At 40.1% G+C, this 24,907-nt stretch overlaps 1 protein-coding gene across 1 annotated transcript in view; it reads right to left on the reverse strand.

The window, feature by feature from the left end:
* Positions 1-24,907, reverse strand: part of LOC145389882 (sodium-coupled monocarboxylate transporter 1-like) — a 51,579-nt gene that overhangs the window by 21,628 nt on the left and 5,044 nt on the right. The window contains exons 3-11 of the mRNA XM_080265010.1: positions 21,521-21,607; positions 20,499-20,687; positions 18,180-18,352; positions 11,661-11,730; positions 10,754-10,985; positions 7,408-7,541; positions 4,134-4,322; positions 2,774-2,928; positions 849-914 (exon numbers count right to left, since the gene is read on the reverse strand). Coding sequence (XP_080121136.1) covers positions 849-914; positions 2,774-2,928; positions 4,134-4,322; positions 7,408-7,541; positions 10,754-10,985; positions 11,661-11,730; positions 18,180-18,352; positions 20,499-20,687; positions 21,521-21,607 — 1,295 coding nt within the window. The remainder of the gene's footprint in view (positions 1-848; positions 915-2,773; positions 2,929-4,133; positions 4,323-7,407; positions 7,542-10,753; positions 10,986-11,660; positions 11,731-18,179; positions 18,353-20,498; positions 20,688-21,520; positions 21,608-24,907) is intronic.

Here is a 24,907-nt window from a genome sequence, read left to right on the forward strand (position 1 = left end):
TTTAAGAGACGAAGCATGTTTATCTGTTACAGTATTTTGCTGCTTGATACTGTATTTCTTACTAATATAATATATGTGTATGCATTTATTTCACCTCTGATACTTCTTTACCAATCTTGTATGTGCTCTACATCCTACTGTGTACATATTTTATTCATTATCTTTTTATTTCTCAACCTGTATTTAAATTCAGTCTGTATAAGTTCAATGACTATTCCCTTGCATCGTCAGGTGCCTGCTGGAAAGCATAAGCTTAGCGGTTCAGGTTTTTTATGTGGAAACTTTAGGTTAAGATATGCACGTATAGTTGACGTATGGACTGATTATGTCTGTGCCTTGTTCAAGATAACATTTGCAGATGTATTGGAAGAATATATTTTTCAACACACGTCATTAACTCTTCTATTAAGGTTTGAATTGATGTCAGCAATATTACGGCTTTTGGTTCTGACAGGATTAACCGAATAAGACTATTACAATAGTCCGACACTTGCGGGAAAGCCAGATTCATAGCAAGACTGGAGGCAAAAAGTGCCTCGCACACTTGTTTGTGTTCATTTTGCTTAAGCATCCTTCTCAGCAACTTCTTATGATAATGATGATGATGATTATGATGATGATTATGATGATGATGATGATAGTAATAATAATAATAATAATAATAATAATAATAATAATAATAATAATACGGTAATATAATGATAATAATAATAATAATAATAATAATAATAATAATAATAATAACAACGAAAACTATTAACAGTACATCTAGTATATGCTTGACATGAAATAACTGCAGACAGTATGTGATTCCTTATTTTGAAAAATGTGCACTGCAAACAGCTCACCTCCGTGCAGTAGTCAGTGTGTCTACCGAGGCAAGTCTCTGGTACACATTCTGGTTAAATCCTACTCTGAACAAAGCGAACAGGAAACCATAGACTATAGTAGACCAAAGGGAGTGGCGGACAAAGGGGCTCGGGTCTGTGCTGTGAGGGGAATAATTGCTGCTGTTAATGGCGGGCATGAGTCAAGCATTTTATCTCTCTCTCTCTCTCTCTCTCTCTCTCTCTCTCTCTCTCTCTCTCTCTCTCTCTCTAACACACACACACACACACACACACACACACACACATTTTATATATACCATCCAATCCTACATTGCCCCATGAGGAGCGTAGGAGCCTAGGGCTAGGCAGTTGGTCCTGGAATTTAAGATGAGAGTGACCAGCCTCACTCATCCCTGAGTGGCATTACACGAGCAATCAGCCCCAACCATCCCTTGGATATAAACCTTCACCGGCTCAATCCGATTGGAGTGCAATAATACCCACTAAACCACAAGGCGCCAAAATTTGGTTATATGGTTACCACCCAGCGTAGTAAATGGTTTCCTGGTGTACAGGAAACAATTTGGCTTGTCACTCATTGTAGAGTCATCCATAGGCAGAAGGAAGAGAAAAGAATGAAGGAAAGAAAGACAGAAGAGGGAATATAAAGTTGCCCATAGGCAGAAGGACAAGGAAAGAATGAACGAACGGAAGACAGAAGAGGATGGAAGGAAAGAGGGATGAAGGAGAGGAAAGAGCAGACACCCGAGAGCAGCACTACATCGAGTGAGTGGATGGTGAGCGCCCCCACCTACCACTATATATATATATATATATATATATATATATATATATATATATATATATATATTATGTGTCCGACTCTGGGCAAAGGCTTCAGGGCCTACATCTCGGGGGCAGTAGCTTATCCCAAGGGCCAGTAGTCCTCCTACACCTCCACATGTCACCATTTCGGCACTAACACTCATCGTCCATATTGAATACAAGCTAGGGCTGTCTCATACAGGACTGGTGTATTGGTATTAGCGGGGGTATTATTACGACATGTCGGCGGGTCATCTGGTAGATCAGGAAAGTCTGCTTTTTATGAAATCCAAATCCTTAAACTGTTCCCTGCCCCAGCCGGGATTCGAACCTGGGTCCATCAGAACTGCAGGCCGCCTCTCTACCGATTCCTCCCATTGGAGCCCTGCGTCAGGAATATTGGACAGAACTGGGATTTTTCAGGTCTTTATAAAGTAGGGAACCCCCGGGTAGGGACCTATGAGCTTCGCGGCCATGAGCCGATAGGCGGAGGGCGGTACACTTAGTACCCGCCCAGTGCCATGCCTCGCCCAGCACCCCTGGGATCCAATGGGTTATATATATATATATATATATATATATATATATATATATATATATATATATATATATATATATATATATATATTGTTGATATGTCCTGTGTGCAGGAAATAAAGATGTCAGATATCGAAGCACTGAAGTAGCATTTTCTTTATCCTTCGAGTCAAGAATAAGATGTTTGGCATTATATGTTAATTGCTTTCCCCAACGATTGGGTACCAGAATTATCCTTCAGACATGGTCGTCATAATCTATGAATGTTTCCAGTTTTCATTTCTGTCACACTGTTGCCCTACTCACCATTTTTTCATTTTCATTGAATTAGTTACAAAAAAAAAAAAAAAAAATCTACCAAGGCCCTAGGATTATCCTTTTAGAATGGCCAGTTTGAAGTAAATACAATCATCGACTCAGGCAAATACCATACGTATATACTGAATGCACATTCTGATACCACAGTTCTTTATACATATCAAACTTCCTCTTCTTTGACCACATCTAGGAGCACCATATATAGCTAATGTCATAAACAATGGTATAAGAGATATTAAGAAGATAACGTCCAGTTGTCTTACTTTAAGAACTCAATCCTGGCGCCCTGGTCAGCTATGGACCAAATGCTGCTGACACCCCCAGTCTCAACACAACAGAGGATGACCACAAGCAGCACTCCAGCGAACATGAGCAACGTCTGCAAAACGTCAGTGTACACCACAGCCTTCACGCCACCCTGAAGCATGAAGTGTAGCTGCGGTCAACAGTACGGTCCTAAAATCGCGTAGGAATTTACTTGGATATATTTTATGTAATGTATCTTCTACCTCCTTATAAGTGGATTACCATATAGATCAATTTAATAATAATAATAATAATATTATTATTATTATTATTATTATTATTATTATTATTATTATTATTATTATTATTATTATTATCATTATTTATTATTATTATTATTATTATTATTATTATTATTATTATTATTATTACTTTTACTATTATTAATATTGTGATTATTATAATTAGGTATTGTTTTTGTTGTTGTTGTTGTTGTCGTTGCTGTTGCAATATACCATCAGGTCTGTTAAACACCTCCAACAGCAACAGCTCGTAATCACCTCGCAGCTGATGTGCCGGCCATTGAGGTGCGGCCAAAGAAGTTTCAGAGCCTTTTCCGATGTCTATGGAGATGATCTGACAATGAGGTGTTTCAGCCACAAAGGTATGACTAAGGAAACTTGCAAGAAGTGCAGTCCTAGGAGATCTGTCGGTCTCTGGGTAGACCCAAGTATTGGTGAGATCAAATGATACAATATAGCAATGATGGGATAATCTAAATGTTAGTCAAATGAAGGTTGTAGGGCTGATTGTGACCCTTCTCTTTCCCTCGTCTTTTATCTATTTCCTGGTCTGTGCTGCTGCTATGGTCGTTAATGTCGCAATAGACTGCTGTATCAGTTGAACTACTGTTCTCACGGTCGTACGAGTCAGACAGAAGGTTCTACGGGAAGTGCCTTGGCGTGTGGCCACGTTCAATATCTTTTTTTTTTTTTTTTTTTTTTTTTTTTTTTTTTTTTTTGCATCAGGGAATACCTACCGTACTCGGTTCAAGCAGAATACAGGTAGACTTGGAGATTTATTTTTCACCGTCCCAGTTTTTAATACATATTCTTACTGACTCAAAATCTAAAGGAATAGGATGCAAATCTGACGAGGGCATCCCCCATCCTGCACTTATAGATTTCATCAAAATCACTATCAACAGATCTTATACTGTTACCTCAACTAATTTGTCAAGGATTGAATTGAATGACCTATAGAGGAACTAAACTAAAAGCTAGAGAGTAGAAGGAAAGTACAGGAATTCAGTGAGAAACTTTAGGATACATAATTAACAACCCACATAGCAGCGGCAGTGGGTTCTTATACACTCACCACAGTCATGTAGAAGGTACAGACGAGACCCATTACGATCACTGAGGTAGTGGTGGAAAGGTCGATGGCGGTGGACAGGGCCAACGAAGGACCATATATGACCATGCCCATGTAGAAGAAGTTATAGACAATTTGTGACACCGAGCCCAGCTTGTGCACAGTGGCTGACTTGTACCTCAGCACTAAATACTGTGAAGAGAGAGGCCTATATTAGTGACTGATAGATTAACCGTGAAATATCTTGTTGCAATGCTGAGGAAACTGTACAACAGATCTTACTGTATTTGTCATTGAGTGGGACTCTCTCTCTCTCTCTCTCTCTCTCTCTCTATGTATATATACTGTATATATCTCGTCTTGTTTATTTATATGTTCATGATTATCCATTTTCTTTGTTAATATCTTCCTTCTGTAAAGAATTATTTAATCATTGCCTAGATTTTTTTTTTATTTTTGTCTGTAACTGGCAGAGCCCTTATAAGGGTCTGGCGGATAACTACAATCCCAGATACGAGTATGTCAGTTGATACATATTTATGTTAACTGTACACCCACGAATTTTTCTGTGTTAAACATGTGGTTACAAATTCGACACACATGAGTCTCGTGACGTCATGGCAGCTGCCACGGAATCCACTGTTAACTGTGTGGAGGCCGCGTGAGTGGATGGGCGAGAGGGTATGTGGGTGAGGGTAGGAGGGGAGTGGGTGTAGATGAGGGAGACGTGTGATTGCCATTCATTAGTTCAACTTAGGATACTAAAGTTAAATGGTAACAAATTTATTTGGATTTCAAACGTTCACGTGAGTTACCACCTATGTATAAGTTATATGTAATCCTTGAGTGGAAGAACTAAGCATATTCTACTCTCCCCCTCCTCTTCAAATGCCCGCTGGTTTTAGCAATAATTCTACCGATGACTGTGAATGCTTCGTCAGTGGCTAGGAAAGAGTTCTGGCTGAATGTTCCTACTGCATATTTTGAGTCTTGTGTGAAGTGAGTCCTGTTTGCCTTCTCGTACATGTAGACTGTTTTCTTTTATTACTGAGTTTGGTTTGATCAAGTAAACTATGATGATGGTGAGGGGGTTGGATGAGAGGCCTCAGACTCTTCTCCAAGTGGTCATAAATGGTTGTGTACAAGTTCACAAAGCGAGGTCAGAGGTGAAGCCCTTTGGGTTTTGTTTTTGTGAGGAGAGTGTGGAGGTGTTGTAGTTACTTAAGACGTTGAAAAGTTGAAGATGATTTAATATGTAAGCCGTTCGGTTGAGTCCCCTCCACGTGTGTGTGTGCGTGTGTGTGTGTGTGTGTGTGTGTGTGTGTGTGTGTGTGTGTGTGTGTGTGTGTGTGTGTGTGTGTGTGTGTGTGTGTGTGTGTGTGTGTGTGTGTGTGTGTGTGTGTGTGTGTGTGTGTGTGTGTGTGTGTGTGTGTGTGTGACAGAGCGAGAGTGTTGTAACCATGATGTGTCTTTTCCTTTAACGTCACCTGCCATTATTAAACTAAGGACGTTGCGGGGTGCCAAAGGAAATGGGAAACCTCCAGGGGGGCAAGAGGTGGGTGGTGGTATGTATATATTTATGTTTACTGTTTAGCGCTGCTGTGTTTATTTTGATATATATATATATATATATATATATATATATATATATATATATATATATATATATATATATATATATATATATATATATATATATATATATATATATATATATATATATATATATATATATATATATATATATATATATATATATATATATATATATATATATATATATATATATATAAATTATTTTTGCGTGTTGTTCTCGTTAGCGTTCGTTTCTCGTCTGTTGTAGAAAAATGACATCGAGTTATCCACTCACACAAATCTGTTAAACGATTTGCACTGTCCCATTCACGATAACTGGAGGTTCAGACCTCTGTGATTCAAAATCTCATTCACAAAGTTTTCCCACCACTTTCATGGCTTCCCCATTTCTTTCTCTCTGCTTTCAGTGTATACCTCTTCATCAGTCTCTATTCACTATTCTCTATATATGGCCACAACATTTTCAATTTAACACGCCATAGTCAGTGATTCAGCCCTTTCAGTCATACAGTGTCTAATTCCAAATCTCTCTTATCGTCAATTCTCACTCTGTTAGAACATCTCACCCAACATACAGCTCTATGCACTTGACATTACTTCTAACATTACCATCTTTTTTCGGCAACGAAATTTAAAATTCAGGCCGCCAGAAGGCATATAGCTCATGTACTGGCCGTAAAATCCGTACAATCCAGTCTTCGTAACACCATGCAGAGCAGTCGGCACCTCTTAACCTTCATACTCTACAGCCACATGGTCGTCAGTAATTCTCCCTAGGTTACATCTACCGCAACGTCTACCCACAAAGGCTTTAAAAATCCAGTCTCTTCAGACTTTTCATATCTTGTTTAGCTTTCATATTGTTGAGCTCCGTCTGTTTACTACATCGCCTCACTTTTCTTTCTCCTTCATCTTCAAAAACATCTCTGACAGCTTCTTCCTAACCCAGATTAAAACTTTTGATATTAATGTCTTAAATCGGCATCAACACAATATCGTTAGGAAGTGGCAAGACATATTTCCATTCTCCTACTTTTTTTTATCCCTACAGTCCTTCAGTTTGTTTACTAAACATTTAAATAACCGAAATTCTTCAGCCATTCCAGATAACAAAATCCAGTTCTCAATCCCACCACATAGAATAAATCTTTTTATATGTGAATAATGTACCTTCCATCAGGTAACAAAAATTAGACATTTCCACCCCACAAAACCATCAAAAATATTCACCTCCCACTGCACAGCACATATTGAACAGTGACTTTCTCTGAGAATTACATTCTTCATCAGTTTCAATCAAGTAACGAAAAGTCAAAGAAAAACTTTTTGTCGTTTAGCACAAATTCGAAAGTCTTCGATCCTACAACACAAGTTAAGCACAAACGCTACACATCACAAAAAATAACATTAGCCCTGCATCGCACAACATAGACATCACACTGCCTCACAGTAAGTTCCAACAATATCCTTCCCTTTCATAATCATACTTGGTCACCCTCAGTCACAGCCGCAACGCACACATCATGCTGCCGCATAATACAGCTTGAACATCAAACAAGTGTATACTCGAACAATCACTTTCTATCACACAAAACAATCTAAATCATTTACCATCCACCAACGGAATTATCTTAAACATTTATATATCTTGTACACTATACCACACGATCTTCTCACTTACCTCGCTAATGGAGGCAAGGCGAAGGTTAAAGAAGGTTGGGATGACTAACGTGTAGACCACTGCGAAGCCGGTAAAAATACTCAAATATATAACGTACACTTGCGTCCCATGGAGGTACACTTCCGTGGGGTTGCCTGGAAAGAAAGTTGGAAGTGATGGTTAGGTTTCTTGGTCTACAGCTAAAACAAGGATCTCAGAAAACGCTGAGTTTCATTTTGATCATAAACAAAGCCTCTTCTAACAGTTCGAAGTCCCTATAAGAAATGTCAGTGTTTTCACAGTTCCTCGAAAAAAGTAAGAGTTAGCCAAAATACGTTTCTCACTCGACAGCACCAGGATTAGGTCGGATAACCACTGTAAGTTTATGATTTAAGGAACGAAAGTTTTGTCATCTCTCACCTCCATTTAAACTAGAAACATTCATCAGCAAGTCATCCAGAAAAATGAGGTCTTTTAAACAAGTATGGAGCCACTTAACGTTTAGCTTGAAACACGTCATGCTTCGACTATTACGATCCATTAAAAAACAATTTTTTTTTTTTTTTTTTCTCTCTCTCTCTCTCTCTCTCTCTCTCTCTCTCTCACACACACACACACACACACACACACACACACAGATATATATATATATATATATATATATATATATATATATATATATAAACCCATTTGTACCCAGTGTACGCCTAGCACCCTTCCAGCAAAATCCCTCGCACAGGACTTCCGGTACCCAATGGGATATTATATATTATGACTTTGCCTACAAAAATTTAATTCTGAAATACCCAAAACAGTAAGAAAAAAAAAATACATTCATCGAGGACCTAAGCATACTACGGGTAGCATTTCATTAGACATTTTTTTTCTTCACTTTTCGTTTATCAGAGCCATCATTTGTCCTAGTCTCTCTCTTCAATGTATTTATTGTTTGAGTTATAGTTTCCTACAATCGATCACACAGCTCCCCTCTCTTTGGCGACTGAATCATTCCAGCAAAAGAAAGGAGACCTTCTATCGAAGCTGATGATGAAAGTGTGGTATAGTGCTCGATAAAAACTGTCTGAGTGGTCATGTGTTTGGACAGGCAGGAAAAAGTGGTACTGTGAGTTAGATACTGGATGACTATCATGTCGGTGGTGTCCTCTCCAACTTGTGTCAGTAGCGTCTTGTCCAACCGATGATACTCATGAGGACCATAAACACTTTCCAAAGAATCTGGTGAATGACATGAATCCACTTGAATCTTGCTGGTCAGATGTTTAATCACAATTATTTGCTTATCACGAAACGTTGCTAAGGTGGTCTGATAATCCCACTTAAACTCAAGCTTACCTACCTGAGTCTGAAGGAGGGGTGAGAGACTGTTGCAACAAATGTCTGAACACTTGGTTCAAAAGACACTTACAGTGGAGAAAAACTTGTCCTGAAGCCCTGGGCAATTGAAGCAAGAAGACGATAACAGTATTCGAGCATCTTTACTAGTGCCTCCAGCTGATTCTCAACCTTGAGCAGAGCTGGGATTAAGTGTCTGTAACAGCATAATTCCTCACCCTGAAGTTGATCAATGGAGACTGATGCTCCCAGTACTTCTACAAGTAGTCTAACTCTTGATTGTTGAAGATAGGAAATTAGAGATAAATTATGACATCAAATCATTTAGCTTTTATCTGTTCTTTAAGAGGAGGATATGACAATCAGAGAATTCCAGCTTGTTGAGCAAGGAGTCTCCAAACAGCAGGCTTCTAGCAGGGGTACCCGGAATTCCCTGGAACCCTGGATGGCCTCTCCCCTGTGGGAGAAAACCCCCTGGATCTCATTTTGACTACTGACCCTATTTTCTTCCCCGGTCCCATTTCCTCAGAGATATATTCCCCATGGACCTATTACCACCATAGACCTCTTTTCCCATTAACCACCCACCCACCAACCCTTCCCACCCACCCTGCGCCCACCCACTCGCCCATCCATCCTGCCCACCCATTCACCCACTCACGCTGCCTCACCACACCCATTTAACTCTGCCTTCCCATCCCACCCATCCAGCCCCACTACAGGCACCCTCCCACCCTTTCGACCCACTTTGCTCCTCCACACCCACCCATCCACTCAACCTTCCCCACCCATCCACTCAGTCCTCTCCATCCACCCCACCCACCCTGCCCACCCTACCAATCCGTCCACCCATTCCATCCGCTGTAGCTAACAGTGATTTAGTTATAAATGTTACTAACGCCCGTCAGTGGCGCCACTTTAGCAATTGTAATGTATACATCTAAATTCGCCCTAAAAAGTTACTCCTGTTAGAGCTTTCCACAAAGGACCGACAAGGAGACAAACATTCCCGTTTTTTATACAGTACATACGGTTTTATATCCTAGATAACCTTGGCAGATTTTGCTCATCCAGCCTTGTCACAGATGCTCGCTAAAGAACGATGAGAATATGTGTTTGGTTTGGCTTGTTTGTCTCTCTGTCATGCTATCTGTTAGCAAGATTATGGAATAGCTATCAGAGAATGCAACTACAGAAAATATGGCATAATAACTTAGCCCATCAGAGGAAGAGGTGACTGCTTTTTTTTTTGTTTTTGTCGAAAAAGGTCATGTCATACGTCAAAGGCAAGGCCATCAGACAGTTGTAATCAGACTTCACCCAACATAGTGAAAGAACTCGGGGGTAGGAAAAAGTGAAAATTTTCAGCTTTGAAAGCAATGGGTCATAGGCAAAGATCGGAGTGAGAAATCAAAGATTCGGCCCTTTTGCATCAAACCTGAGAGCATGTCGCAGGATATTATCAGCTTAAGAACTTTTATTCTGACTTGATCCAAATTAGGTGGATAGGTTGAACGTTAGATACGGATGAATAATTTGATTTTGAGAGAAATCATTCGATGGACAAAGGTACAGCGCAGAATTTAAAAAATCGGTATTAAACCCACCGCAGGGAGCGAGTGTTGTACTAAGTTACTGGCGATGTATAGACAGCGTAAGACATGCTCTGAAGCACGTACTACTTTCAAGTATGCTTTCGCAGCCATCAAGAAAGATGTGTGTGTGTGTGTGTGTGTGTGTGTGTGTGCAATCTTGGAATACATGTAGCTTCAATTTTTTTTTCCCACCAATAACTAAACGCACACACACACACACACACACACACACACACACACACACACACACACACACACACACACACACACACACACACACACACACACACACACACACACACACACACACACACACACACACACACACACACACACACACACACACCACTTTCATTAATTTATTCTTTGAGAAATTTGTGAAACGAGTTAAAAAGATTGTCTTCACAGCGCACACTTACCGAGTACTGAATTTGCAGAGATGCTGCCGCCTATGAGCGATAGAGCCACAGGGAAGGGTGACATTGCTCGGCCCCCCAGCAGGTAGTTCTGGGTAGACTCCTGGCCCCGACTCCTGGCCGCGCTGTACACCCCAATTCCGACGGACGCCACCAACATAGTGATGAAGACGACGTAATCCACCGCCGTGAATCCTGACCACACCGGTGCATCCCCTGACCCAGCCGTCGACATCTGCAATATATCAGTCTAGCCTGTAACATTTACTGATTGTCACTGAGGATAATGTTATATTGCATCAGTTAACACTTTCTTCATAAGCTGTATCACAACAGCATACCTTGATTTAAAAAAAAAATCGATTAATTAAAGTTACTCTCCTAGGCATAATTTAAAAGCATTCTTAGTATATGGGTATACATTTTAACTTTAATATGAGCGACCATGGTCAAACTGTAGGTTATTTAAACATGTCCTTGTGCTGTGTATTGCGTTGGAGAAGAATGTGACGGGGACATAGGCAGACAAAAAAAAAAGGCCAAGAAATGAGGCAGAAATATTGTGAACATTCACGAATGAACATAGAGTGCATCCTTTTGTTTTCTACCAGTTCCCTGTTGAGTCTGTGCCATTTATGACTTCTCTGGAATAGAAGCGAACAAGCACATCGGAGCCTCACAAAATATCTGCCACTATATATGAGGGTTACAGGAATCCCCACTTTAAGTGTACTAGCTTGAAGGGTATCAGCCCATCCTCATTCAGTAGTGAGCAAGAAAGCTTGAACACTAAGAAATCACGTGAGGCATCGTCCAGGCACAGTTTCCACAGGCAAGTCTCCTTTGCCTCCTTGGACATGGGTCGTAATACCGAGAACCACAACTAAATTATGCAGTCAAAAGAAGTTACATCTGTTGGTGACGCAGGGACTGTCAGATTTCTCACACAGTGATCCACTTCTTGTCCATCACAGAACTGTCTGTCAAACAACCCATTGGGCTACAATATTTGCGACTGCAATGGCCTGTCTGGCTACAGTAACCAATTTTTAAAGAAGAAACATTTTTTTTGTATCATGGCGTTTGAGATTAGTTTTGGTGCAATCTTATTCTCCTTGAGCCACTTCGGTATCTCGATGCCAGTAATTTACTCTGGACTCGTTTCTCCCAGAAGGCGACATTCCTCTGCAGAACCACTGTAAACTAAAAGAAATAGACCTAAAACACTAATCAATATATTCACCGACCTCTAAGGGAGCAGGTTCATTGAGGTGCACAAGCCCGGTCGGATGATAACCCTTTCCTCCACACACACACACACACACTCACTCACCCACTCACTCACTCTCTCTCTCTCTCTCTCTCTCTCTCTCCCCCCCCCCCGCACACACACACACACACATTTAACTTAAAGCTGTCCTTCTGCTACAGAAGACGACGCCAGTTACATCCACAAAACGTTGATGTGTTTCTCATTGTCTTTGGTACCAACGTGTGTGACAATGCAGACCAATCCGCAAACTTTGCCACACAGTCGGCATGTCAAGGCCGGGTTGGTGGAAGACCTCTGTTTCGATTGTTCCTTCGTTGTCTATGCCCTTGTCTGGGCAGGTTCTGAGCTTCTTCGAGATGAATGGTTCCTTCTCTCCTGAGGGCTCTCCATTGTTTGATGTCCGAGGCAATGCTTTCAAGATCTTTTGGTGTGATGTTGTACCTCTTCAGAACTATCCTGATATGCTCTTTATAGCTCTTCTTCTGTTCCTCTGGGTAATTCTAAATCATTTGCGTCGGTTTTATTTTGCCTGGCATGATTTTCATGCTGGCATTTTTTCATGCACATTCAGATCCAAAATGGAACAAAGATACTTCGAGATGATTTTATAGCATTCTTACTCATATAACATGAAATGAAAATATGCATACGACACCGCAGTCCTTTATGGATAACAAAAACTGTCTGAAATGAGGCAGGCAACAGGTAAGGGAAAGTCATGCTGAACTCCGATTGGCTGTTGCCGACTGCAGTTATAGTACCTGACTGATTTCGTGCAATTAGTGGATGTGGAAATTGGCGAAACTACGAAATCTCTAAAAATGATTGAGATTTCATGTAATGAATGACAGTCATAGGTAGCCTATTACACGATATCCGTGTACAATCACTGGCTACATAGATTCCCGTTAACATACATAATTGTGCTACCTATCCACCAACGCTTACTTGAACAAAATGCAAAGAGATCCAATAAGCTATCTTTTTTGTCACTCCAGGGCCACTTGATACCAGGGAAAAAGTCAATAATGAAACTTCTATGATGAATAACGCAATGATGGAAATTACACGTGTATTAAAATCAGACATGTGCATTCGATGTGGAGTTGAGTCCAACGTATTTTTTCAGCGGTGACGGAATACAGGGGGTTGTCTACTGACTTCTGTGTCCCATCACCAGGAGGTGAGTTATGAGTTAACTTAAAGAAAGGCACGGCTCACACACACACACACACACACACACACACACACACACACACACACACACACACACACACGTCGAGACGAGTGACACCACTTTTTTCATCATGAGGTACAGTATATGAAAAAAAAAGAAAAGAAAAAAAAAAGCGAGGGATAACTTTAAGATGGGGTACACTATTACGATTACTCGAAGGGTTACTCTTAGCACAACATAACTTTCGTAAACAACAGCGGAATTGCTCTGGGACCTGCGGTGAGTCTCTTGTTTCAAACAGATCCACTACCCAGATTATGAAGATGTCTTAACAGATTGCCGTTGCTGATAGATGGCGACACCATAGGTGTCAGCTGACAGCAAATTTTGATTCTCCATGTCAAATAACTTTATTATGGACCACTTTTATGTCTCACTAGGCACTTTCACTAAAGTTGTCGCTAGCTGGCCCCACCTCAGGTGTCAGCTGATGGCAAATTTGGATTCTCCATGTCAAAATATCGTATATGGTACCACTTCTATGCCTCCTAAGGCTTCCTTTTTAATAAATCCGCCTGAAGCAGAAGCAAAAGAAGAAGAAGAAGAAGATAGCTGACCGCTCATTAACCTGCTGGCTATTGCCGCAGGTAAAACTAGAAAGCACTCAGATAGCTCATACCTTCTTCAATGCCATTGCCATTAAAATCGATTCGGATCCGGATCCGTAGAGATATTGTGTGGAATACGTAGGATCCGGATCTGCCCCATATTTAGTCAATTGTTCCTTAACCCTTGGCCCACTCTTTCACAAAATTTTATTGAAATTCTTTGAGAACTTTTGGAGTTATTATACTTAGAATGCGGATCCAGATCAGGATTCGCACCAAAATCTAATTCTTTCTTGGCCCATGGCCCACTCTTCCACCAAATCTCATTGAAATTCATTGAGAACTTTTGGAGATATCGTCTGGACAAACAGACAAACATAGGCGAATACATAACCTCCTCCAGCTTCGTTGGCGGAGGTAAATATACATAAATATTGGGGTACCTTTATCGAGATATGAGGTGCTATTGAAAGCGTATCGAAATATACCATCCTGTTAGGCACTTCCTTCTGGGATATTAGTGACCAAGAAGCAAGATCTTCAGTGAATATTATCACAACTTCACCCACTTAAAGATGCATATCTTCTTGCACTTTGAAGATGCATATACTTCTTGAACTAATATTACACTGTCTCGTGCTATCATACTGACCAGTGAACTAAATCAGAAAATAAGGCGCTTCACAACAAGGCACTGAAACCACGACTGCCACTCAATAATCCTCGCAGTGCAGGAAAACCTCTTAACGACATGTACAGTTGGAGGAAGCCGGTGGTGCACTGGTTAGCAAGTCCAAGTTCGAGTCCTGGGCTGGTATGACTGTTAAACTCAGTCTGTTTAACCCTTCAATCCTGTTCACTTAACAGTATAGTTGGGAAATTAGATGAAAACTGAGTACAGCTGGTCGTATTCTTGACGCTGATAAAGACTTTCAGATAAGTATATTTTCTCTTTTCATTATCGTTGTGCAGTCGATAAGCACAAACATAGCCCTTTCTTTCTTTCTTTCTGTCTTTCTTTTTTCATCTACAGTCAGAACTACCTCGACACCAAGAAGGACAAGAAAATATACAACCATCACATCAAGCTATCAACAATACGCTCCTACCTTGACTGCAAGGCCGGGTGTGACTGAGAGTATGTTTGGCATCTGTGTGGTGTTGCATCAGGAGTGATAATGATGTACATGAATACTTTAGCTAAATATGTTTTCACGGAGCCACTCTGATCGAATTTCTGCATACATTCCTTAGAAGCGGTGTCATACCACGGCAGAGACTCTACGGCACCTAAGTATTTAGTGAATACTGTGTATTTTGTATAAAGGCCGGGCCAAATGTCTGCATACCTTTCCACTGAGTCTACTGTACACTTAGGAAATGTCCATCATTTTCTGACGCATTATATCAAAGAGAATCATCAATGGGCAGAGGAAAACGTAAAGCCTTTTGATCTTTATGAAGGTTAGCCATTAGAAGTCAGTGCAAAATAGGAGTCGTGGAGTATAACTCGAACTTATGTCCCTGACTGCATAATCACGTCAGATAGGTTCATACTTAGACATAAGGACGTATACTTGCAAGTGATGAAGTGTAATGGATTAATTTCATTCCTGTTAGATTTTTGAGGGAGACAAGTATAATTAATTTTTACACATATATAAATGAATAAATAAATAAATAAATAAATAAATGCACAAATAAATATAATAAACATACCTTAACCATAATTCATTTACAGTCGTTCACTTATTGTATATATATATATATATATATATATATATATATATATATATATATATATATATATATATATATATATATATATATATATATATATATATATATATATATATATATATATATATATATATATATATATATATATATAAAATACAGACAAACACACACACACACACACACACACACACATATTTACAGTACATAGAGAGAGAGAGAGAGAGAGAAAAAAAAAAAGATACATTTTGTGTGTGTGTGTGTGTGTGTGTGTGTGTGTGTGTGTGTGTGTGTGGTATCTGATTGTAGGTATTTAGCTGATCCCTGGCAGTAATAGAGAACATTTTCTTACATTAATGAGCGCTCAGCGAGCATCAGGACACTTGCACATTGTTTTTGGAAGATCATGACTATTCAAAACGACTGTACTGAACCAGCCTTAATGATCGTCAGTGGTCTCTACTTATGTGCTAGGCTGCTCGCTAATTAGTTTAATTTCTCGTGTGGTGTAGTTTTTGTATGATTTATTAGGTTGTTAAAATAAATACTTCATAAATACGCACTTCCACAACACTTAAGTTCATTAAGTTGATAATTATATGACACTGATAGACCAATAGAACATTTATAACTCTGCTTGCCACCTGGACGATCAGGAATGCCTGCCTACGTGCGTGATTTTCGTATGTTTTGTGTTTTCTAGTAAACACTCAGTAAATTTATTTTTGCTCCCAGATTTCTCTTCATGTAAAAGCTTGTCTTATGCAGCTGTATCACCACATCCGATATGAATTTTTCTAATTAAATTAAAGAATAACCCAATACAGAAATTAGATACGATTGTCATTTCCTATATTATGGCTTCAGTTTCCAAGCTTGGTGGTGGAAGTAAGTGCGTCAACTACCGTAAGTTCCCAGTGCAAAGCCCGTAGCCATATATATATATATATATATATATATATATATATATATATATATATATATATATATATATATATATGCGTGTGTGTGTGTGTGTGTGTGTGTCCATTTAGCAGAAGTAGGTGAATTAGTTGCCATAACCTTCCAGTGTAGTCATGATCACTAATAAAGAGACAGGGTAGTCTGCCACTAGAGGGCAGATTAATCGCACACGTCCACCCCCAAAACCCCCTCCTTACCTCCGCCAAAGCACTGATTTGTTAGGGGGTTGGATCGGAGATCTGAATCTTCGCTCAGCCTCACGTTTTGCCGCAAGAAATATTTCATTTAGCCTGCTGTTAAGTGTATTATAACGTGCATAGTTTCACCTTCAGTCCAGTGAGAAAAAAAGTTATATTGAAGTTTTAGCAGATTTCAATAGAATGACCCCAATGTATAAAGTATGGTTTCCAAATATTTATCCAACGTCTTCTAAACGATATAAAATAACAGCGACAAGTTGCATAATTTCTAGCCATAAAGTCCCTCTCCTGCCTTGTTATTTGGTTAGATACAAATCCACCCACCCACTCATCCATCTATCCACTCAGCCCATCCAACACAACTCACCCACCCAGCTCCGACCACCCACCCTATCCAACCACCTGGGCAACCAGGTGGCCTATCCCGACCGAAGTGGGGACGATACAGCCAATTTATCTCTAGCAAGTGGCTTAGGCTGTCTGGTAGAGATTGTATGTAGGGTGAGAAGTGCTTGTAAGTGTAATTGTAATGTTGGAGTGGCTTTGGAAGTGTGTGTAGTCTGTGAATCAAGTGTAATCGGCTCGCGCAAGCCGATTGGATGCAAGCATACTTTATAGTATGCGACAACTGGTTCAACAACAGTACCCCTGATGTCCACCAAGCAGTACGTGGCCAGAAGAACACTCCCATAGATTTTATTACCCTGATGGGGCGCGAATCCTCGTTCTTCAGTGTACGAAAACGCACACTTCACCACTGTACCACAGAGGCTCCATATATATATACATATATATATATAGATAGATAGATAGATAGATAGATAGATAGAGAGAGAGAGATAGATAGATAGATAGAGATAGATGGATAGATAGATAGATAGATAGATATACATATAGATAGATAGATAGATAGATATACATATATATATAGATATAGATAGATAGATAGATAGATATAGATGGAGAGATAGATAGATAGATATAGTGTTGATATGCCCTGTATGCCAGAAATGAAGATGTCAGGTGTCAAAGCACTGAAGTAGCATTTTCTTTATGCTTCGAATCAAGAATAAAGTATTTGGCATTAAATATCAATTACATTCCCAAACAATTGGGCACCAGAATTATCCTTCTAATATGGTCTTCATAATCCGTGACTGTTTCCCGTTTTCACTTCTATCACACTGTAGCCCAACTCACTACTTATTCATTAGCGTTAAATGGGTTATTAAGAAAAAAAAATCTACCTAGACACTAGGATTATCCTTTTAGTATGGTCAGTTTAAAGCAAATACAATAACTGACATCAGGAAAATACCATACGTATATATGCATATTATGATACCATAGTTCTTTATACATATCAAGCTTCCTCTTCTTTGAATCCACATCTAGGAGCATCAAAAATACTACTTTATATCATAAACAACGGTGTAAGAGATATTAAGAAGATAACGTCCAGTTGTCTTACTTTAAGAACTCAATCCTGGCGCCCTGGTCAGCTATGGACCAAATGCTGCTGACACCCCCAGTCTCAACACAACAGAGGATGACCACAAGCAGCACTCCAGCGAGCATGAGCAACGTCTGTAAAACGTCAGTGTACACCACAGCCTTCACGCCACCCTGAAGCATGAAGTGTAGCTGCGGTCAACAGTACAGTCATGCGTACTAATTTCTGCTCAGGGGTTACCCCTTCCTTCCCCCCTCTACCCTGGACAGAGGGAAAGGGGGAATCGCGAACAAGTCTACCCCGCCTTCTGCCCCCAACTCCCCCACCCTCCACCTCCAGCTGCCAGTTACTGATTAGACGCAAATTTTCTCATGTCCTGTAAACATGACTAAACTGTCGTCGCACACGCTTTCAACGGCCAAGACTTGGACTATATTTTTAGAATAAATTATTACCGTATTGAACTGCATTCTCAAATTGAGAATATTCACCATCATTGTAATCCAGTGTCGTCCGCGCTTACCTTTTCACTTTCCCCAGCTGTCTCCCTCTCTCTCTCTCTCTCTCTCTCTCTCTCTCTCTCTCTCAATTTACTTTTCCCACTCAATTTCTTTTTAAATTTATATAACTTTCTCTTTGCTTCTCTCTCCCTCTTCCCCTTCTCTCTCATTCTTTGTCTTAAGTCTTCCCCGCCTCTCACCCCTCCCGTCCCCCCACCTTAGGCCTGATCAGCAGTCAGTTGTACCGTCACCGCTCCTTCATATATCGTGTGCAGGCAACATTTATCACACACACTTAGATCAAATGTATGGAAAGCTAGTTTATATATATATATATATATATATATATATATATATATATATATATATATATATATATATATATATATATAATTGTATTTCTCATTATGTGCCAAGTTCAAATAGAGAACACCAGACCAATATTCGTAATTTTTATTAGAGTGACCGTTCCACTTCACATAGCTGGGTAGCTGGGCTTATAAACTGCACACACACACACACACACACACACACACACACACACACACACACACACACACACACACACACACACAAACAAACACAAACACACACGACTTAAATTTTGCACTGACAGCGTGGCGACTACAAATATAGTCATTCCAACAACTGGATCTGCTGGCTCCAAACCTTCCCTGTTCCAGTCAAACTCCTCATTCAATAACCTTTACGGTCCTAAAATCATGTAGGAATTTACTTGGATATATTTTATGTGATGTTTCCTCTACCTCATTATAAGTGGAATACAATATAGCTCTATTTGATAATAATAATAATAATAATAAAAACATCATTATTATTATTATCATTCAGTGTTAGTAACAACAGTTGTAGTAGTAGTAGTAGTAATATTATTATTATTATTATTATTATTATTATATGTTGCTGTTGTTGTTGCTATTGCAATATACCACGAAATCTGTTAAACACCTCCAACAGAAACCCCTCGTAATCACCTCGCAGCTGATGTGCCGGCCATTGAGGTGTGACCAAAGAAATTTCAGAGCCTTGTCCAATGTACAGTATGTGGAGATGGATGAACTGACAATGAGGTGTTTCAGCCACCGAGGTTTGACGAAGCAAATACAAGAAGCGCTGTCCAGTATATCTGACGGTCTCTTGGTAGACCCAAAGATTGGTGAGGTCAAATAATACATTGTAGCAGTGAAGAGATTATCTCAATAATAGTCAAATGAAGGTTGTAGGGCTGATTGTCGCCGTTCTCGTTGTCGCTCCTTTTAGCTATTTCCTGGTCTGTGCTGCTGCTATGGTCGCTACTGTCGCAATAGGTTGCTGCATCAGTTGAAATATCGTTCTCAAGGTTGCGAGTCAGAGGGTTCTACGGGAAGTAACATGGCGTGTGGCCACGTTCACTATCCTTGTTTTTTATATTATTTTATATACAGTATACATATTTTTTGCCTGCCTATGCATCAGGGAATACCTACCGTATTCGGTTCAAGCAGACTCCAGGTAGACTTGGAGATTTTATTTTTCACCGTCACAGTATTTAATGCATATTCTTTCTGCTTCAAATCTAAAGGAATTGGATGCATATCTGACGAGGGCATCCCCCATCCTGCACTTATTTTATAGATTTCATCAAAATCAATATCAGCAGATCTTATACTGTTAGCACATCTAATCTGTCTAGGTTTGAACTGAATGACCTATACTGTAGAGGAGCTAAAGTCAGAGCTAGAGTGGGTAGAAGGAAACTACAGGAATTCAGTGAGGAACTTTAGGATACATAACTAGCAACCCACATAGCAGCGGCAGTAAGTTCTTATATACTCACCACAGTCATGTAGAAGGTACAGACGAGGCCCATTACTATCATTAAGGTAGTGGTGGAAAGGTTGGTGGCGGTGGACAGGGCCAACGAAGGACTATACATGACCATGCCCATGTAGAAGAAGTTATAGACAATTTGAGACACCGAGACCAGCCTGTGCACAGTGGCTGACTTATACCTCAGCACTAAATACTGTAGAAGGAGAGGCCTATATTAATGACGAGTAAATTAACAATGAAATATTTTGTTGCAGTGCTGGGGAAACTGTACAACAGATCTTACTTTATTTGTCAATAAGTGTGACTCTCTCTCTCTCTCTCTCTCTCTCTCTCTCTCTCTCTCTCTCTCTCTCTCTCTCTCTCTCTCTCTCTCTCTCATTGTTTATATGTTAAGAATCATCCATTTTTTTACGTTAATATCGTTCTTCCGTACAGAATTATTTAATCATTGCTTAAATTTTTTGTTACAGTTATCTATAAGTGGCCAAACCCTCATAAGGGTCTACAGGATAACTAAAAGCCTTCAAGGATTTTTCTGCGTTAAACACGTGGTTACATATTCGAAGCACGGAGAGTGAGATTGGTGACGTCATGGCAGCTGCCACGGAATCCACTGTTAACTGTGTGGAGGCCGCGTGAGTGGATGGGCGAGAGGGCATGTGGGTGGGGGTAGGAGGGGAGTGGGTGTAGATAAGGGAGACGTGTGATTGCCATTCATTAGTTCAACTTAGGATACTAAAGTTAAATGGTAACAAATTTATTTGGATTTCAAACGTTCACGTGAGTTACCACCTATGTATAAGTTATATGTAATCCATGAGTGGAAGAACTAAGCATATTCTGGTACCCCCCTCCTCATCCAATGCCCGCTGGTTGTAGCAATAATTCTACCGATGACGGTGAATGCTTCGTCAGTGGCTAGGAATGAGTTCTGGCTGAATGTTCCTACTGTATATTTTGAGTCCTGTGTGAAGTGTGTCCAGTTTGCCTTCTTGTGCTTATAGGTTGTTTTCTTTTACTACTGACTGGGTTTGGTTTGATCATGTAAAATACGATGATGGTGAGAGGGTTGGGTGAGAGGCCACAGACTCTGATCCAGTTGGTCATAATGGGCTGTGTACATGTACACAAAACGAGGTCAGATATGAAGTTCTTTTGGTTTTGTCTTTGTGAGGATAGTGTAGAGGTGTTGTAGTTACCTGAGATGTTGAATAGTTCATGATGATTCAATATGTAAGTCATGCGGTTGAGTCCCCTCCCCCCACCTCTCTCTCTCTCTCTCTTTCTGTGTGTGTGTGTGTGTGTGTGTGTGTGTGTGTGTGTGTGTGTGTGTGTGTGTTATAACCATGATGTCTTTTCCTTTAAGGTCACCTGCTATTATTAATCTAAGGATGTTGCGGAGTGCCAAGGGAACTGGGGAACCTCCAGGTGGGCACGAAGTGAGTGGTGGTATGTATATATTTGTTATGTTTACTGTTTTGTGCTTCTCGTCTGTGGAGGATAAATGACATCGAGAAATCCGCTCCCATAACACTTCATTACGATTTGCACTGTTCCATTCACGGTTACTAAAGGCTCAGACCTTTATGATTACAAATCTCATTCACACAGTTCTCCCACCATCTTCATGGCTTCCCCATTTCTTTCTCTCTGCTTTCATTATGTACCTCTTCATCAGTCTCTCGTTACTGTTCTCTAGATATGGCCATAACATTTTCAATTTAACAGGCCCTAAACAGTAATTCAACGCTTTTAGTTTTACAGTGTCTAATTCCAAATCTTTCTTACCGTCACTTATAACTTTGTCAAAAAATTTCATCCAACATACAACGCTATGCACTTGACATTAATTCTAACATTACCATCCTTTTACAGCAACGGAAATTTAAAGATCAGGCCGCCAGAGAGCATATAGCCCAAGTACTGGCCGTCAAATCCGTACAATCCAGTCTTCGTAACACTATGCAGCGCAGTCGGCACCTCTTGACCTTCATACTCTCCAGCCACACATTCATTCATTCATTGCCTGACGCCATGTATCCCAAACGGGGTGGCCAAGGCTCCAGCCACACGCTCGTCAATAATTCTCCCTTCGTTACATCTACCGCAACGTCTACCCACAGAGACTTAAACAATCCAGTCTCTTCAGACTTTTCATATCTAATAAGGTTTTCTCTCATAGTGTTGTGCCCCGTCCCTTTACTACATAGCCTCACTTTTCTTTCCCCTGCATCTTCAAAAACATCTCTGACAGATTCTTCCTAACCCAGATTCAAACTTTTGATATTAATGTCTTGAATCGGCATCAACACCATATCGTTAGGAAGTGGCAAGACATGTTTCCCATTCCCCTACTTTTTTTTTTCCTTCGTGCCAACAGTCCTTCAGTTCGTTTCCTAATCATTTAAATAACCGACATTCCCCAGCCATTCCAGATAATAAAAACCAGTCCTCATCCCACCACATAAAATAAATCTTTTCATATGCGAATATTATAGCCAAACAATCACATCCCATAAAACACATATGACCACGTTCATCAAGTAACAAAAATTAGACATTTCCACCCCACAAAACCATTAAAAATAATCACCTTCCACTGCACAGCACATAACGAACAGTGACTTTCTCTGACAATTACATACTTAATCATTTTCGATCATGTAACTAAACGAGAAAGAAAAACTTTTTGTCGTTTAGCACAAATTCGAAAGTCTCCGATACTACATCACAAGCAAAGCACAAACACTACACATCACAAAACATAACAGTAACCCTGCATCGCAAAACATAGACATCACACTGTCTCAAAGTATGTTCCAACATTATCCTTCCCTTTCATAATCATACTTGGTCAGCCTCCATCACACAGCCGCAACGCACACATCATGCTGCCGCATAATGCAGCTTGAACATCAAACAAGTGTATACTCGAACAATCACTTTCTGTCACACAAAACAATCTAAATCATCTACCTTCCACCAACGGGATTATCTTAAACATTTATATATTTAGTACACTACACCACACGATCTTCTCACTTACCTCGCTAATGGAGGCAAGGCGAGGGTTAAAGAAGGCTGGGATGACAAACGTGTAGACCACCGCGAAGCCGGTAAAAATACTCAAATATATAACGTACACTTGCGTCCCATGAAGGTACACTTCCGTGGGGTTGCCTGGAAAGAATGTTAGAAGTGATGGTTAGGTTTCTTGGTCTACAGCTAAAAGAATGGGTCCCGGAATCCGCTGAGATTCAATTTGTTCATGAACAAAACCTCTTCTAACAGTTCGAATTCCTTGTAAAAAATGTCAGTGTTTTCACAGTTCCTCGAAAAAAGTCAAGAGTTAGCCGAAATACATTTCTTCCTCGACAGCACCAAGTTTAGGGCGGATAACGATTATAAATTTATGATTAAAGGAAGGAGAATTCTGTGATCTCTCACCTCCATCTAAACTAGCAATATTCATCAGCAAGTCATCCAGAAGAATGAGGTCTTTTAAACAAATAAGGAGCTACTTAATGATTGGCTTGAAACATGTCTTGCTTCACCTATTACGATCCATTAAAAACAAATCTCTCTCTCTCTCTCTCTCTCTCTCTCTCTCTCTCTCTCTCACACACACACACACACACACACACACACACACACACACACACACACACACACACACACATATACACACACACACACACACACACACACACACATATACACACACACACACATATACACACACACACACACACACACACACATACACACACACACACACACACACACACACACACACACACACACACACACACACACACACACACACACACACACACACACACACACACACACACACACACACACACACACACACACATATATATATATATATTTGCTACGCTGGGTGGTAACCTTATAATCAACCAACACGTGTTCCCTAAGAGACAACAAGTGGATTGGCGGAGGGTTACTGCTCCTCCCCGAGAAACAACTAGCTAGACATACGAGCAAGAAGCCTTGGACCAGGACTGACCAAAAGGTGATGACTAAGGTTCGAACAAAGGACATGGTACGGATAGTTACATGGAATGTAAGGGGTGCAAATGATGAGGTGAAAGAATGAGAGATTGTCCAGTTGCTTGAGGGTGTGAAAGTGGATGTATGTGGATTAACTGAAACTAAATGGTGAGGTGAGTGTGTGAGAGAATGGGAATATGGATTTGGTATATGTGCAGGAGTAGGTGAGAATGAGAGGGCAAAAGAAGGAGTGTGTATTGTTGTAAGTAACAGATGGAAGGAGAATATAAGAGTATGGATCAGTTGGCACAAGGATTGTGTGGGTAAGACTGAAAGTTGCAATACAAATGTGGGCAATTGCGTGCGAGTATGCACCAACGCAAGACTGTGCAAGCA

The sequence above is a fragment of the Coenobita brevimanus genome, chromosome 14, assembly GCF_032717465.1.
Source record: "Coenobita brevimanus isolate Jiangsu-jjx chromosome 14, ASM3271746v2, whole genome shotgun sequence".
Taxonomy (NCBI): domain Eukaryota; kingdom Metazoa; phylum Arthropoda; class Malacostraca; order Decapoda; family Coenobitidae; genus Coenobita; species Coenobita brevimanus.